Source organism: Mauremys mutica, chromosome 5, assembly GCF_020497125.1.
Source record: "Mauremys mutica isolate MM-2020 ecotype Southern chromosome 5, ASM2049712v1, whole genome shotgun sequence".
In the NCBI taxonomy this organism is placed as follows: Eukaryota; Metazoa; Chordata; order Testudines; family Geoemydidae; genus Mauremys; species Mauremys mutica.
The window spans coordinates 114,075,105-114,091,962 of NC_059076.1; the positions used below are offsets into that span (position 1 = coordinate 114,075,105).

The 16,858-nt window shown below is 45.8% G+C and overlaps 2 protein-coding genes across 5 annotated transcripts in view; one reads left to right on the forward strand and one right to left on the reverse strand.

Moving 5' to 3' along the window:
• Positions 1-10,774, reverse strand: part of LOC123372004 (ADP-ribosyl cyclase/cyclic ADP-ribose hydrolase 2-like) — a 30,569-nt gene extending 19,795 nt beyond the window's left edge. For 2 of the 3 annotated variants that reach the window (XM_045019926.1, XM_045019927.1), the window contains exons 1-2: positions 4,710-4,887; positions 4,111-4,258 (exon numbers count right to left, since the gene is read on the reverse strand). In XM_045019926.1, the coding sequence (XP_044875861.1) occupies positions 4,111-4,258; positions 4,710-4,872 (311 nt within the window). In that variant the 5' untranslated portion in view covers positions 4,873-4,887. Of the gene's footprint in view, positions 1-4,110; positions 4,259-4,709; positions 4,888-10,743 lie in introns of those variants that run through there. The other variant, XM_045019928.1, reaches the window with a different exon arrangement.
• FBXL5 (F-box and leucine rich repeat protein 5) overlaps positions 10,341-16,858 on the forward strand; it is a 53,757-nt gene continuing 47,239 nt past the window's right edge. Inside the window, exon 1 of one of the 2 annotated variants that reach the window (XM_045019924.1) lies at positions 10,341-10,596. In XM_045019924.1, the coding sequence (XP_044875859.1) occupies positions 10,513-10,596 (84 nt within the window). In that variant the 5' untranslated portion in view covers positions 10,341-10,512. The remainder of the gene's footprint in view (positions 10,597-16,858) is intronic. The other variant, XM_045019923.1, reaches the window with a different exon arrangement.

Genomic DNA, 16,858 nt, shown 5'->3' on the forward strand with positions numbered 1-16,858 from the left:
TTTCAGTATAATCTCTTATTTTCACATGTTCATAACATTCTGAAAAATTCTCCTTTTTTGACTGAAATTTCTCCATGCTTGGTCTTAATCTGAAGGTAATTTGTGTAAATGTTTGAGCAAAATTTATACATCCATTTATGAGTTATGTGAGAATGGAAAAAAATGGGGCAGAGCAGAGGCAGAGGCTTTGGGGAAAGGAGTGGAGTTGGGGCGGAGCAGGGATGGAAAGAGGTGGGGCGGGGGCTTTGAGGAAGGGGTGGAGTGGGGACAGGGCTGGGGCAGAGCAGGTGTAGGAAGAGGCGGGGGTGGGGTGTAGCAGGGGCGGGGCCATGGGGAAGAGGCGGAGCAGGGGCTGGAGCAGCAGGCAGCTGCGTCGGGCACCAGGAAATCTGGTGCCCGACACAGCTGCATATGGATAGGGACGGCCCTGTCATTATGGCTCTATAAGATGGAATACCATTTAAATTACATTTTAAAAAATTACATTTAAAATTACATTTAAAAAACCTCTACATTAAAAGAATGTTAAGGTTACAAAGTCAAGCACTCAAAAAATGCCTGTGGAACTTTAATTCAGCCCCTTTGTGCATATGCATTATGATAAAATCATATCTGTTTTTTTCCTACTGTTTTTTTTCCACAGGGCCTCTGCCTTATTAGTGCACAGGCTGGATGATGCTCTGGGAATGAATCAGAGCTTTATAGTAAATGAGGCTGTTGCCTGTAGGACCCCTGTCTCATGTGATACATAAATTGGGAGTTGTGTACTGCTGGAGATTACAGGAAGAGAAAGGATGGTCTATTTAAAGAAGCTGAATGCCATAGAGGAGAATTAGATTCCATACTGACTGTGCCACAGAGTTACTGTGTGATGCTGGGCACCCTTAATTCTGGCATTTCCTAACTTTTGAGTGCTTGATTTGCAACCTTAATATTGTTTTAATGTCATTTTGGGATGCATATATGTATATATTATGTGTGGGGGGGATCCAAGACACTAAGATGGTATTATAGATAACATAAGTCTGTTAAAGCAGCAAAGAATCCTGTGGCACCTTATAGACTAACAGACGTTTTGCAGCATGAGCTTTCGTGGGTGAATACCCACTTCTTCAGATGGAAAATACTTCTTCAGATGGGTATTTCGTGGGTATTCACCCACGAAAGCTCATGCTGCAAAACGTCTGTTAGTCTATAAGGTGCCACAGGATTCTTTGCTGCTTTTACAGATCCAGACTAACACGGCTACCCCTCTGATACATAAGTCTGTTAAAGTTGCAGTTCATAAAATATAACATTTCAATGTGCAGTTTCATAAAATATTGTTCAAAAATGTTTACCAGACTAGTTTTAATCAGATGGGGTAAAATTTTCAAAAGTGCCTTAGTCCCACTCGCACTATGTTAACTCTAATTTTTTAAATATAATTTGGTGGATATGAAAAGGAAGAGGAGAGAAGATTGAAGATTCAGTAGGGGCAATTAGTCATTTGAAACTCAAATTAAACAAAGTCTTAAACTTCTGAAAAGTTTTATTAGAAGGCTGACTATTGCTACAGAAAAAAACGCCCAAATATACAGTATTAGCATTCATTAAGGCCCAAGACAGAGGGTGCAGGACTCTACCCATGTAGTAAACTAAATTCTACTTTTATTAATACCTATGAATAGCATGAAATCAAAAGGTCATATCACAACACAATGTAGTTCTATAGCTGATACACTGCACTGCAACACTAACCAAAATTTAGATTATGGCGCATTTCTCATTTTATTCAGTTAACAGCATTCATTATCAATTAAAGAAATAACAAGCTCAACCTAGGCAAAAGTTTCTTATTGCATTACTCGAGTAAGTTATTCTATCTTTTTTCCAGCAGGCTGCAGAGGCTTTCAAATTACAACCTTGGAATCTGTGTATCTTAAAGAATTCTCAGCTGGATATTAAGGTAGAAATTCTTAGATGTTACTCCGTCCAGGCATTTAATACCAAGAGTAGTTGCAGGTACAAGATGAAGTAGCTGGCTGATACAAGATTGGATCCTCCACTTCTTAAAATTGGTCTTGGGTATTAGGTGCATGGGTTTTTCCCTCTGGATTCAGTCTTGGATTGTGAAACCGAAGGGCAACAGCTAATGTCCTAAATAATTCTCTTAAGGTACAAAGAATTTTCTCTGACTCGGGGGTAATTCTACCTCTTGCTAAACTGCATTGTTACTTCTCAGCTTCTGCTGAACAAGGTCTGAGAAGAATATTTAACATTCACCTGTAATAATCTTTTGTAGATGCAGACTAGCTGATCCAGTTACTAGATTTATAAGACTACAAGACAGGCCCACCAAAGAAAGTAACAGAACGTCTCTAGCTGTCACCTACAGCCCCCAACTAAAACCTCTCCAGTGCATCATCAGGGATCTACAACCTATCCTGAAGGATGATCCCTCACTCTCACAGACCTTGGGAGACAGGCCAGTCCTCGCTTACAGACAGCCCCCCAACCTGAAACAAATACTCACCAGCAAGTACATACCACACAACAAAAACACCAACCCAGGAACCAAATCATGCTACAATCCCCAGTGCCATCTCTGTCCACATATCTATTCAAGGCACACCATCATAGGACCTAACCACATCAGTCACACCATCCGGGGCTCATTCACCTGCACATCTACCAATGTGATATAAGCCATCATGTGCCAGCAATGCCCCTCTGCCATGTATATTGGCCAAACCGGACAGTCTCTACGCAAAAGAATATATGGACACAAATCTGACATCAGGAATCATAACATTCAAAAACCAGTAGGAGAACACTTCAATCTCTCTGGTCACTCAATAACAGACCTCAAAGTCACAATTCTTCAACAAAAAAACTTCAAAAACAGACTCCAATGTGAAGCTGCAGAACTGGAATTAATTTGCAAACTAGATATCATCAGATTAGGCCTGAATAAAGACTGGGAGTAGTTGGGTCATTACAAAACCTAAACATAATCACCCCAACACTAATTTCTCCCTACTGTTACTCACACCTTCTTGTCAACTGTCTGTAATGGGCCAATTTCTCCTCCCTTGGTATCCTGCTGTTAATTGATTTATCTCGTTAGACTGACTTAACACTTGGTAAAGCAACCCACATCCTTGCATGTATTATACCTGTTCCTGTATCTTTTATTTCATACATCTGATGAAGTGGGTTCTAGTCCACAAAAGCTTATGCCCAAATAAATTTGTTAGTCCCTAAGGTGCCACAAGGACTCCTAGGTTTATATCTATTACTTTCATCCTGATACTCTTTGTCACATTCTGTTTCTCCTTGTTTCTTTCTTCTAGAAATTTTTCTTAGTCTCTTTCCAGAAGCCTTCTGCTCTAATGTCCTTTGAACTAGCTTTTTGTTCCCCACCCTTCCTAGAAAATGTTACATTATTCAGAACAGATGAGTGTCTTATAACAACAAGACACTTGTTTTTGTCAGAAAGGTGCATAAGCCTTGTTTTAATCTAAACATTCCAGTCAATACCTAATTTTTTGCAGGATGAGCTCAGAATCTTAGTCTTTGTTTAAAACATGTTCTAATGAAACCCTGGGTCACACCAATTTCAGCTAAAATCCTATTTAAGTCTCATCTCACCGGTTCCAATGTTTTCACCATTGTTATTCATGTGGGTCCACAAGTCTATTGTATCATTCATTGGAACTAGAATTTAGGGTTAATGTAATACAGTTAAAGTTACTATGAGAAACATGTCAATACGGCCAGGTTTTGGCTGTCAAAAATTCACATATGTTACAACATAAAGCACAAGAGGGTTAAATTAAATATCCCATCCCTTTGACTTTTTTCATTAAGGTCCCTAAAGTATAAAAGAAAAGATCAGCTAAAAATTGAAGAATTCCTGACAATATTGCTCACCCCCTCCCCTGCCCCAAGCCCTTTAATATATTTATTTTTACCAGATTTCTTAAAAATGAATTTTGGATTTCTCAACAACTACAAACCTGTTGGTTTCAACAGGACTACTCCTATGATTAAGACTGTCATATCAGGCCCGTGATTTGTAAAACCATTAAAGTGTGGAGACTGATTCAGAAAGAGAAAAGTACTTACCCAATACTTGGATTCACAATTCTAATATATTCATAACACCTTCCAATTACAATGCTCTCTAGGTTAGGTGTGGTACCTTCACCTTTCCATTTCTTCTTCCCATCTATTTCTGTGGGTTTAACGTAGTCTTTACTGAAAAGAAGACCTACTAACAGAGACAAGAAGAAGCTTTTCATCATGAAATTGTGAGAACCAAAGTCATAACGAAATAAAATAATCAAATGTCTAAATGGAAAAGAGAAGACTGCAGTTTTATGTTTGTGTATCAATATAGGCTGTGGACTTGCACTTAAATGATTCTAGGTGCAGAGTCAGATAGAAAACGAACTTTACTGTGAAATGCAACAGCTTCCTGGAACTAGTGCAGGGCTAAAAGTCCTTAAAAAATCCAGCTTGTAAAACTATTTGTACTATTGCCATCTTGTGACTATTAGATAATATTACATGCCCTCTAAACATATCACTAATGTACCATTAACAAAAATTCAGATTTGCTGAATACTCATTGCAATCCTACAATATACTGAACACTGCAATTTGCTCTAATGAAAATATTTTAATACCGTTTAATTTCAAACAGTGTTACACTTCTTACATACCTTTTTCTACTGACTGCACAATTTGCTGAAATAACAATGTAAAGAATAAACAGAGAGACAAGATGGGTGAGGTAATACGTTTTATTAGTCCAATTTCTGTTGGTGAAAGAGACAAACTTCTGTCCTGAAGAAGTGCTCTGTGTAGCTTAAAAGCTTGTGTCATTCACCAACAGAAGTTGGACCAATTAAAGATATTACCTCACTTACCTTGTCTCTAATATCCTGGGACCAACATGGCTACAAACAATACTGCAAAGGGGGGGAACTGCAAAGGAACACACAACAATTAAAGCACTAACTTCATAACAAGAGTTCACACATCCTAACTCTCAGATGGTCTTACAACACAATCAGTATAGGTGACATAAGTATTGTCCATATCTTTTCATTTCTCCATGAATTCTGGCAACAAAACTTATGTTCTGATAAGACAGATTATAAAGTATTCCTGGTGAAGAAAACTGCCTTGTGGTCTGTAATCAATTGTACTCAGAATCAAATGGATTAAACTTAACTTCCCGTGTATTGAACAAATTGATTTACATATACATATATATTCATTCTCCACCCACTGTCTGCCCTGGATAAGAACTTGGCCAGATCCTCAGCGGATGTAAATCAATGTAGTTCCATTGTCAATTTTCTTTCCTCTACATATTGATGGAAATGCTCACAACTGTGTCGTTTGCCTGTGGATGTGAACACCTGGGATATATACCATTGGTTTCCTTTCTTGTAGAAGCACATACCTAAATCCTCACTGAACACCTGAACTATTAACCCTCTAGTTATATGCTTGCACTAGTTGGTTAATTGATTCATTTTGATGAAGATAGTTCCTGTTAATCATCTTTCTTTAGGAGAACTCTTGGTGGGGCCAAGGTTTTCCACAAATTGTGGTAGAAACTTGGCAAGGTGATTTGCCATCCCCAATATATTTCCAGGTAAGCATGATTCTCAGGTAGCTTTACCTCAGAAATGGATGCCACTTTTTTGCACTGTTGGTCTTGATAAACTCCTGAGACAAAGTAATCAATATACTGTACTTCAGCTGGTCTTATGATGCATTTGTCCAGATTTCACTTGACTCCTTTTCCCTAGATCTCTGGAGCATGGCATGTAGATTGACTTCAAACATCAATATAGTATCCACAGTGGCTGCAAGTGCCCCAAGCCTGGCTTAGACTCAAAGGGTAAAATCCTGGCTCCATTGAAGTCAATGGGAATTTTGCTATTTACTTCAGTGGAACCAGGATTTCACCCACTTTTAAGGACAGAATGAACCATTGTGATATCTGGTCCAGAGGTGGCCAACCTGAGCCTGAGAAGGAGCCAGAATTTACCAATGTACATTGCCAAAGAGCCACAGTAATACGTGAGCAGCCCCCCAGCAGCTCCCACCCACTGGCAGCCCCACCAATGAGTGCCTCCCTGCACCTCCCGATCAGCTGTTTTGTGGTGTGTAGGAGGCTCTGAAGGGGAAGCGTGAGGGCATGGCAGGCTCAGGGGAGGGAGTCGGGGGCAGGGCCTGTGGTAAAGCCAGGAGTTGAGCAGTGAGCATCCCCCTGGCACCTTAGAAAGTTGGTGCCGGTAGCTCCAGCCCTGGAGTTGGTGCCTATGCAAGGAGCTGCATATTAACTTCTGAAGGGCTGCATGTGGCTCTGGAGCCACAGGTTGGCCACCCCTGATCTAGTGTGACCTCCTGCATAACACAGGCCATAAAACTTCACTAAGTGATTCTTGTATCATACCCATAACCACTGGTAAAACTAGAGCATATCTTTTGGACAGATATCCACTCTTGATATAAAGACTTCAAGTGATGGTGATTCCACAAAATCCTTGCCTGTAGTTCTAATGGTTAATTACCCTCACTGTTAAAGAAATTGTGCCCTATTTCTAGTCTATCTAGCTTCAGCCTCCAGCCACAAGATCTCATTATGCCTTTTTCTGCGAGATTTAAGTTACCTCTGAATCCTTTCTTTAAACAATTTAATAGATTGAGCTTCTTTAGGCTCTCATTGTTAGGTATTTGCTCTTGAAGTCACTGCATCACACTGGAAGTTCATGCTGCATTGGTTATCCACCAGGACTTCTAAGCCCCTTTGTAAAATACAGTCCCCATCCTGTAAGAGTGCTGTATGTTCATTGTTTCCAGAAGTATGACCTTGCATTTGACTGTATTAAAAAGTACATTGTTGAAGTACAACTTACCAAGTGATCTAGATCAGTGTTTCTCAACCTTTTTGATATTAGGGATCAGCTTGCTGTCTTCCTAAACCAGTGGTCTCTAATCTTTTAATGCATAAGATCACTTTTAGAATTTAAGTGCAACCCAGGATCTACCCTGCCCCTTCCCCGCTCACTCCATCCTCCCTCTCTCTGCCACTCGCTCTCCCCCACCCTCACTCACTTGAACCAGGCTGGGGCAGGGGTTGGAGTTGAGGTGAGGGTGAGGGCTCAGGGCTGGGCCCGAGGGGTTTGGAGTGTGAGAGGGGGCTTGGGGTTGAGTATGGGGTAGGGGGGTTGGGTGCAGGAGGGGATGAGGGGTGCAAGCTCTGAGAGGGAGCTTGGGTGCAAGTGGGGGCTCCGGGCTGGGGCACAGTTTCAGGGTGCAGGAGGAGGTGTGGGCTGTGGGAGGGAGTTTGGGTGCAGGCAGGGGCTCTGGGCTGGGGCAGAATGTTGGGTTGCAGGAGGGGGTATGGTGTGCTGGCTCTCGGAGGGAGATTGGGTGCAGGCAGGGGCTCTGGGCTGGGGTAGAGTGGGGTGCAGGAGAGGATATGGGGTGCTGGCTCCAGGAGGGGGCTCAGGACTGGGATATGGGCCCCTGCCAGGAGGCACTTATCTCTGACAGCTCCTGGTTGATGGTGCAGTTGGGGCTTCTGCTAAGACAGGTTCCCTCCCTACCCTGACCCCATGCCACTCCCGGAAGGGGCCAATGCACTCCTGTGGTGCAGGGGTACGTGGCTTCGGGTGCTGCTTCTGCCTGCAAGCACCACCCACACTATACCACCAGAGATAGCCACCGACTGGTTGGTGACCACTGTTCTAAACTCTATCAGGGATATCTCAGGGAACATTGTCAGTCCATGGACTAGTCATTGAGAAACACTGATCTAGATCATTCTGTACATCTGATCTGACCTTATTAATCTCTCCACCGTTTTTTGTGTTATCTGCTCATTTGCCAACAATGGTTTTATATTTTCTTCCAATTCATTGATAATGATGGTGGCTAGCACTGGGATCTCACTAGAAGCACCGCAGTTGGATGATGACTCCACATTCACAGTTACTTTTTGAGATCTGTCAGCTGTTTTTAATACATTTAATATATGCTGCATTGATTTTGTGTAGCGCTAAATTTTTTAGTCAGTGTTGCACAGTACTAAGTCAAATGTCTTTACATAAGTCTAAGGATATTATGTCAACACAGTTCCCCAAGGGTAAGCTATTGCATCTCTACCTCCTCTGTTGGGTATTAAATATGATTAGTATTCTCCTTGCTTTGTCCAGTCTTATGTGGCATAGAAATACTGAAAAGCTGTGGGGCTGGGGTCTGCATTGGATCCCTCACTCCAGTTTAGGAAAAAGGATTGTCCCCTCCAATCACACTGTGCACGTCCTCTACATCCATCTCTTGTATTCAGGTATTGGTAACCATGGTATCGCACCCAATTTAATAATGCAACCTCTAAGCTTTCACCCAGTTGAATGAGACTTTATAAAATAATGCCCCATCCAACTGACAGAGATTGTAAATTGAGTGGCCTGGGGTTGGAGTGGGGGTGTCAGGCTCATGTACTAGGCCATGAAGGACTGGATTCAGCTATATGATGAGTGCCTTCCACTCCCATTGAGTATCTCCCAAAACATTTCAGAAGTGGCCACTTAACATATAAGATAGTACACTTGACTCCTGCAATTGATTCTGCATAAACTTCAGGGCCCTGTGGCCTCCTTGATGTCAGCAGTGCAGAGGGGGGCTGTTGTTCCCAATATCAGCTAAACTTACTAACACTTATGCACTTAATTGAGGGCCAGATGTTGATCTGATCAGTTCCCCTGAGCCTCTCCTGCACTGGCTGTGGGGCAAGCCAGAGCAGCAACCCCTGCATGGTGTGCCAGGGGATCTATGGGGTGGGAACAGGTGAGATCCCCCGAAATTCAATGCTCTAACCCTTTCCCCTCTGTGGGGGTAAGGGCTGGCTGGAGATTGGGGGGAGGGCACAGCCCGGAGGCAGGCATGGGACTGGCAGTCCAGCAAAGAGGCACAGGCTGCAGATAGCCTGGGGGTGGGAGTGGGGCTGGCAGTCCAGCAAAGGGGGTGGGAGTGGGCTGGGGCAGCTCAGCGAGGGGGCACAGGCTGCAGGTAGCCCAGAGATGGGAGTGGGGCTGGCAGCCCAGCAAAGGGGCACAGGCTGCAGGCAGCCTGTGGGTGGGAGTGGGACTGGCAGCCCGGGGGTGGGGGCACAGGCTGCAGGCAGCCCGGAGATGGGAGTGGGGCTGGCAGCCTGGGGGCGGGGGCACAGGCTGCGGGCAGCCCGGGGCGGGAGTGGGGCTGGCAGCCCGAGGGTGGGGGCACAGGCTGCAGGCAGCCCGGAGGTGGGAGTGGGGCGGGCAGCCCGGGGAGGGGGGCACAGGCTGCAGGCAGCCCGGAGATCGGAGAGGGGCTGGCAGCCCGGGGGTGAGGGGGGGCACAGGCTGCAGGCAGCCCGGGGGTGGGGGCACAGGCTGCAGGCAGCCCGGAGATCGGAGAGGGGCTGGCAGCCCGGGGGTGAGGGGGGGCACAGGCTGCAGGCAGCCCGGGGAGGGGGGCACAGGCTGCAGGCAGCCCGGAGATCGGAGAGGGGCTGTCAGCCCGGGGGTGAGGGGGGGCACAGGCTGAAGGCAGCCCGGAGGTGGGGGCACAGGCAGCCCGGAGGTGGGAGTGGGGCTGGCAGCCTGGGGAGGGGGGCACAGGCTGCAGGCAGCCCGGGGTGGGAGTGGGGCTGGCAGCCCGGGGGGGAGGCACAGGCTGCAGGCAGCCCGGGGTGGGAGTGGGGCTGGCAGCCCGGGGGGGAGGCACAGGCTGCAGGCAGCCCGGGGTGGGAGTGGGGCTGGCAGCCCGGGGGGGAGGCACAGGCTGCAGGCAGCCCGGAGGTGGGGGCACAGGCAGCCCGGGGTGGGAGTGGGGCTGGCAGCCCGGGGGGGAGGCACAGGCTGCAGGCAGCCCGGAGGTGGGGGCACAGGCAGCCCGGGGTGGGAGTGGGGCTGGCAGCCCGGGGGGAGGCACAGGCTGCAGGCAGCCCGGAGTGGGAGTGGGGCTGGCAGCCCGGGGGGAGGCACAGGCTGCAGGCAGCCCGGAGTGGGAGTGGGGCTGGCAGCCTGGGGAGGGGGCACAGGCTGCAGGCAGCCCGGGGTGGGAGTGGGGCTGGCAGCCTGGGGAGGGGGCACAGGCTGCAGACAGCCCGGGGTGGGAGTGGGGCTGGCAGCCACGTGCGTTACCACCCCCCCGTTAGCTCTTTGCGGAGCCTGCTGCTGACGGGCTCGGGCCGGGAGCAGGGAAGCCAGCGCAGGGCCGCGCCCCCAGTCCCGCCCCCCGGGAAGCGGCCCGTCAGCAGTCGGCGAACAGCTCGCGCACGTCGGGAAGCGCTACCGCGGCCGTTGCGGCAGGCCCCGGGTCAGGCGGCCCCTGTCACGTGACGGGGGGCAAGGGCTGCTCCCTGAGCGGCCTCGGCGGGTTGGGGCATGCGCAGAGCGGTTGTCGCTGCCGCGGCTAGTGCTGCTCGCGCTGGGCACGGCGAGGCTCTATGGGGAGAACATGGCTCCCTTCCCCGACGAGGTGGATGTCTTCACGGCTCCGCACTGGCGGATGAAGCAGCTGGTCGGGCTCTACTGCGACAAGGTACCGGGCGGCAGGGCGGGGGGCCCGCGGCCCGAGTGGGGTGGGACCTACACGCCCCCTGGGGAGGATTTACTGACTGCGCAGCTGTCGCCGCCCCTCCCCCCGGGATAGGGCAGGGCCATGCGGCCCTCGCGGGCTGCCGAGCACCTCGCTCCGGCCCCATCCCCGCGCAGCAGCCGCTGCTTCTTGCGCCAGCCCCGCGAGCTCGACAACTTCCGCCTGCCGCAGCAGCCGTAACGGCGTCTGCTTCCCGCCCGCCCCCGCTCCTGCCGGCAGCAGGGCTGCCCTGCCCGCTGCGGGGTGTCCCCGTCCCCGTCCTCCTCCCGCACCAGCCCTCTCCTCCCGAGTGTGCCTGTCCCACCCCCCGAGAGCCCCCAGCAAGCCTCTGCTGAGTTTTCCCAGCCGGGAAGAACAGAGCTTTTTCTGGAGCCTCCCACCCCTCTCATTTTATAAGCGGAGGTGACATACAGACTCGGGTTCCCATTTGGGAGTTGGGGCTGCAGGGCCCTGTGCAGGTATTAGGGTCCCATGCAAGGATCCACTGCAGGATTAGGGTCTGTTTGTGACATGTCTGTGAAGTGAATTTCTCAGACATAAAAGGCTCACTGTTTACATTGAAAAGCTTGCAGTTTTATAAATCCGAGGTTCCTAAACTGGTCTGTTCACCCAGGGGTGGCCCGCAGAGCAGCTGCTGGCATCGCTTGCTTGTAATATTGACTTCTCTCATTTGAAGCTGCAAAACTGCATTGATGGTCACTTTTAAGAATCCATTAAATACTTTCTTAATGTTACTTCTCCATGTAAGTAACCTTTATAGTTTCCACAGCTATGTTATGTGGTCACAATTGATCTGCCTGTTGTGAGAAGCCAGTCTGGTGGTCTGTACTATTGCAGGTACAGGCATTGTGGAGAGGGGGTCTGTGAGACAATCTCTAAAATGTTCTCCATGCTATGAAAAAGTTTGATAACCCCCGACTGTAAAACACAGCCTTTGAGTGCTGTTGGCTTAGGCCTTAACACTCTTTTATGTTAGTCTTGGAATGCTCACACAATTTTATTAATGTACTTGCTTTTTCAACATTTCTACAGAGTTTTTATCAAATTAATCAGACTGTCCTAAAAGCATGCTGTAGTGATGCTGAACTGGTTGGATAGGAATGTGGGTTGTCAAACACTGACAATCTTGAATTCACCTGTCCTGTCTTGTGAGTTTGCTTTCTAATTTTCCAACATTTTCATGCAATAAACCGTGGCACAACTTTCATGAAATACATATGGGGGCAAATCTGGACTTACTATTTTAAGTGTTAGAAGAGAAGGAAGATATATAAGATTGTGTTCTCTTAGCCTTATTTCAGCTGCTTCTTTATCTGAATTCAACCTCTGACCTTTATTTGAGATCAGTCATGTTGGCTAGATGTGGAAAAGTTCCTAGCTGCTCTGAATTTTTTGACTTCTGCTCTTATGAGGTTACAGTTCTTTGTTAATCAGATCAAATCAGGCTTCGCTGTATGAATTATTCATAATTATTCTCAGGTTGTCTTCCATGTTCTACCAATCATGGTAGTCAATTTTGATTCTTTTAGTTTTCACTAATTTTTGTTTACATTATATGTTAACCTGTACATTTTAAAATCTGTCTGGAGGAGCACATTAAAGATCAAAGCATCTTTCCATTTCTTTACAGTGAGGACAATTTATTAAGTTAGTGTCCTTACTTTTAGTTCTTACAACATAATCACAGATTAATCTTTGCTGAATTTTGAGGTGAAAAATGCTCCTGACTGAAACTGAAATTGAAATGCTTCTGGAAGGCTTGGATCGGGGGTTTTTATGATTAAATTGTGGCTACATTTTTGTGTCCACACAAGCATTGAAAATATTTCACTATTAAGGTTCTCAAAATAATCAACATTCTGATCTTCTATTTCAAAGACAAACTTTTGTGAAGAAACTGATTTTTTTTCTGCATTTAAGATGAGCCCAAATAATTTCTGTCTTGCTGCATAATACCTCTTAACAATATTTTCATTTTACTTTAGAAAAATTCTTTCCATTTCAGTTCTCACTCATTTCCTTTAATTTCATTCAACTGTAGGCATGTTGAGTCAGAAACTCATGCAGTGATACTTGGTAATAACTGAACTCTAAGCAACATAATACAGTGTTGATCAGCAGCTTTCACACTTAACTAGTTTTAGAATGAGAAACAACCACGAAGCAAATTCAACTCTACTAAGACAGAAAAATAAGATGAGTTAACTATATAGAATGATGTCCTGCAGTCCTTACAGAAGCTTCTAGATTTAAGTAAATCAGGCCGCCTTACAATTCACAACTTCATTTACTCTCTCTTCTTCAACATCCCAAGACTGTTGAATCCACTTACTAGCCATGCCCCTTACCATTGTCAGTGACTCCATTCACTCCTTTTCGTATCTTGGTTTCTGGACAATCCTACAACTTCTCGTTATGCGTATTAGGAAATAACACTGATTTCATCATTTCTCTTGGATCTCTTTAGAATATTTTCATTCACACATGAAAATTGCAGCCAGTTTCTAATATAAAAACCTTTCAAATGTGTTGTATTCATGTAAGTCAGAGGTCTAAAACATGGGAGAAACCAGTGAACCTACCATATCAGAATCAGCCCCTTCTCGGGCTCCTCACAACCCTGTCTCCTTCCACCCTCAAATCCTCCTAAGCAGCAACTGGTACCTCAGTTCTCTTCTCCCCCTCTCGCAAAGCTGTCTAGCAGTAAATTTTTTTCTCACCTCTTTAGAGCCCCTTTTCCTCCCTATCATTTTCTATCCTTCCAGACCACCTGCAGCTCTAGATTTTCCTCATCCCAGCCACAGCAGCCTCTTGTTTTCTCCTGTAGTCACTCAGCAGTTCATTTCCCCACTGCCTTTTGCCTTCCCTGGCTCCAGCCTCAGCAGCTTCTCCTTCGCCCAGCCCCACTCCCAGCAGTTTTAGCTTTAGCAGGGCCTCCCTTCTTCCTTATCCACCCTACTTCCAGTAGTAATGGCCTCATCACCATCTCTGCTTCTGCCCCCAGTAGTAGCAGCAGGAGAGAAGAGAAGCTCTAAAAGTCAGAGGCTATAATTAGTGTCTTGCAGTATTTATTCAGGTATTATGCAATTATCCCACAACACACTGCATAATGTCTGAAATAACTCATTAAAGTCAGGGTTTACTTTGCAATTTGTTAGAATATCTTTGTTTTCAGTATGTTTTTGCAGTTAATGTCTCCCAAAATGGGGGAATAAGCAAAAGTGGGGTATTTTCTCGATGTCCTCTTTCAACATCACTGTCTTGGAGACCCACATTAGGGAATTGTCTGACTGACAAAGGGAGACAGAAACATTTCTGCAGTTTCTGTAATGGTGAGTCACCATAGCAGTGGAAACATGCCCTGGTACTGCTTTCTTTTCGTCCCTATCCTCATCCTTCATACACATTTGATATAGAGCCTAAAAGCTTTGTCTATAAATTATTAGATCTGCTAGTTCCTAGTGTAGTTCCTCCAGTGAAACTATAGTGCGTAGACAAAGCTCAGGCATCTCAGTGGTAAAAATAGCTGAGTCATATGTTCACTATAGTTTCCACTGGTAGAGCTGCACCTATTGAGAATTAGGCCTTTGAAAAATCCTAGTGCAGACCCTTCCTAATAGTCTCTCATGCTACTGAGAGAGGTACAAATATGAAACCAGAATGAGTTGCTGTGCTCGATTTTTCAGTGCAAGACTGCACCCAGTTGATAGTTACTTTGCTTTGGGTAGTTCTGCCCAACAGCTGCATTGGCAAATGATGCAAAATATCCTCGTAAAATCAGCAGACTTACTGAAATGTTTGTTTCCATCTCTGCTGTGCTCCCTCCAACCTTTGAAATTATCTGCATAATCATCAGCCCTTCTAAAACAAAAATGTTGTCTGCCTTAATCTTTATTTGTTTAAATGTAGTGGCTTTTTATTAAACTTTACTAAAGCCTTTAATAGAATCACAGATCAATTGATAATTTTATGTGTAAGGGTGGATAGCCTTGTATCTATTGAATTACAGGCTCTGAGATTGTGAGTTCTATTTAGAGTTCTGTCATGGACTTGGGACAAATCCTGTCCTGCATATCACAGTAGGCATAGCATAAGATGGGCTGCTTTGACTTATGGTGGCTTGATGCAGCTGAACAGTTGGGAGAGTTAGGTGGATTAGCTGGTTCTCTTACCATTCATCTGGCACCCCTATGCTTGGGAATGGGGAGGTAATATACTGTCTTAGAGCTCCAGTTATTTCTGATGACTGGTTAAAGTGGCTTTGCAGCCCCTAGAAGCTGAGCTACTGTAAAGATTCCACCATGGAGCCCAGAAACAGGCCCTTGATGTGTGACCTTGAGCCTTGTCCTTATTCTGTTCCTCAGTTTCTTCATCTGTAAAATGGAAATAACAGTATTTAGCCACTACACAAGGGGGTTGTGAGGATAAATTCACTAATGCCTGTAAAGTGCTTAGAATTCCTTGGTGTTGCATACGCATTAACTAGTGTTACATAAAATTAGAACATTGAGAATTATTGAATATGTTAAAGATCATGGCTAGTTGATAGTCTAATGACTTCTAAAATTTAAGATATTGTTCTACAATGAGAAATGGCATGTTAAAATTAGGTTTGGTAGAATTTGATTTTAATGTATAATTGTTGGTAAACATCGATTTCAGCTGACACACTGAAAGTGACACCCCCCCCTCCAAAAAAACCAAACCAAAACAAAAAAACCCAGCCCCCCAAATAGTTGATGATAGTGTGCGTACCTTCGGATTGGGTGGCGATGGCTATGGAAGGAGCCCTCTGTAGTCTTGCTGTCACAGGAGTGAGGGCCATGACAGTAGAGTAGCAGAGGGCTCCCTGCACGGCTGTGGAGCTGGTGAACCCTGGTACTGGCAGGCACAAGGTACTGGGGAGGCTACAGTTTCCTGGCCTAGCAGAGCAGAGACCTCTGCCCAGGACTGTGCAAGGAAGAGTCCTTGTTATCCTCAAGTTATTCTCAAGCTTTTTCTTCTTCCCCTCCCCTTTCTGCTGTTGGGACTGGAAATAATAGATCTAAGGATATGTCTGTTATGGAGACTGTACTGGCAAAGCAACTCTGGCATAGCTCTGTAGTGTAGATGCAGCCTATGCCAGCAGAAGTGGTTTTTCTGTTGCTGTGGGAACATCACGTCCCCAGAAGTTAGCTACGTTGACAAAAGCACGTGGGAGTATATTGGCATAACTATGTCGGTTAGGGGTGGTTTTTTTTTTCCACACCCTGACTGATGTAGCTGTGCAGATGTAATTTTCAAAGGGTACAGTAGGCTTGGTTTATGCTTAAAATTTAGATCGACCTAGTTATGCCATTTAGGTATGTGAAAAATTCACACTCTTGAATGCCATGGTTAAGCTGACGTAATCTCCAGTATAGACATGGCTAGGTCGACAGAAGGGCTGGTCTACACTGAAAATTTACATCGGCATAGCTGTGTGTCTCAGGGCTGTGAAAAATCCACACCCCTCAGAAATGTAGCTATGCTCACCTAACCCCTGGTATAGATAGTGCTAGGTCAATGGAAGAATTCTTCAGTTGACCTAGCTAACACCTCTCGGGGAGGTGGATTAGCTACAGCAATGGGAGAATCTTACTCCTGGAGGAATTCTGTGCCAAAAAATTAAAAATTCTGCACACAATATTTTAAAATTCTGCATATTTTATCAGAATAACACAATGTAATCACACCAGTTTAAATTATTTTGGTAATTTATTTCAAAATACCTGTCCAGGTATGTTTGTAACAATATAGACAACAAAAAAGATTCAGGAAATGTTTTTTGACATACAGATTGCTTACTAGGCATATTAATACAGAACTTTGAGTAATTCATTTAAACTACAGTACAGAAACATGTTTCCTGCACTGACTCAAAAGCAGTGCAAAGTTTGGGGGAATCAGGGGTAACCGAGGAGCTGAAGGAGAGGGAAGTAATTGCTGGGAGTCTGGGTGTGAACTTTGAGGGTTGTTGGGCATGGAAGGGAGAAGTAGGGAAGGTTGTGGGGGGTTTTTTGGGGGGGGGGAGCCTCCCCCATGCAGACACCGGCCAACCTGTTGCCCCTCTCATTCAGTCAGACACATCTGTCCCTGAACCTCTCTGTTCCCATGTGTCCCTGCACCCCACTCAGCTGCCCCTCCTGCCCCTGGCCCCATGTGTCCCTGTACCCCCACTCAGCTA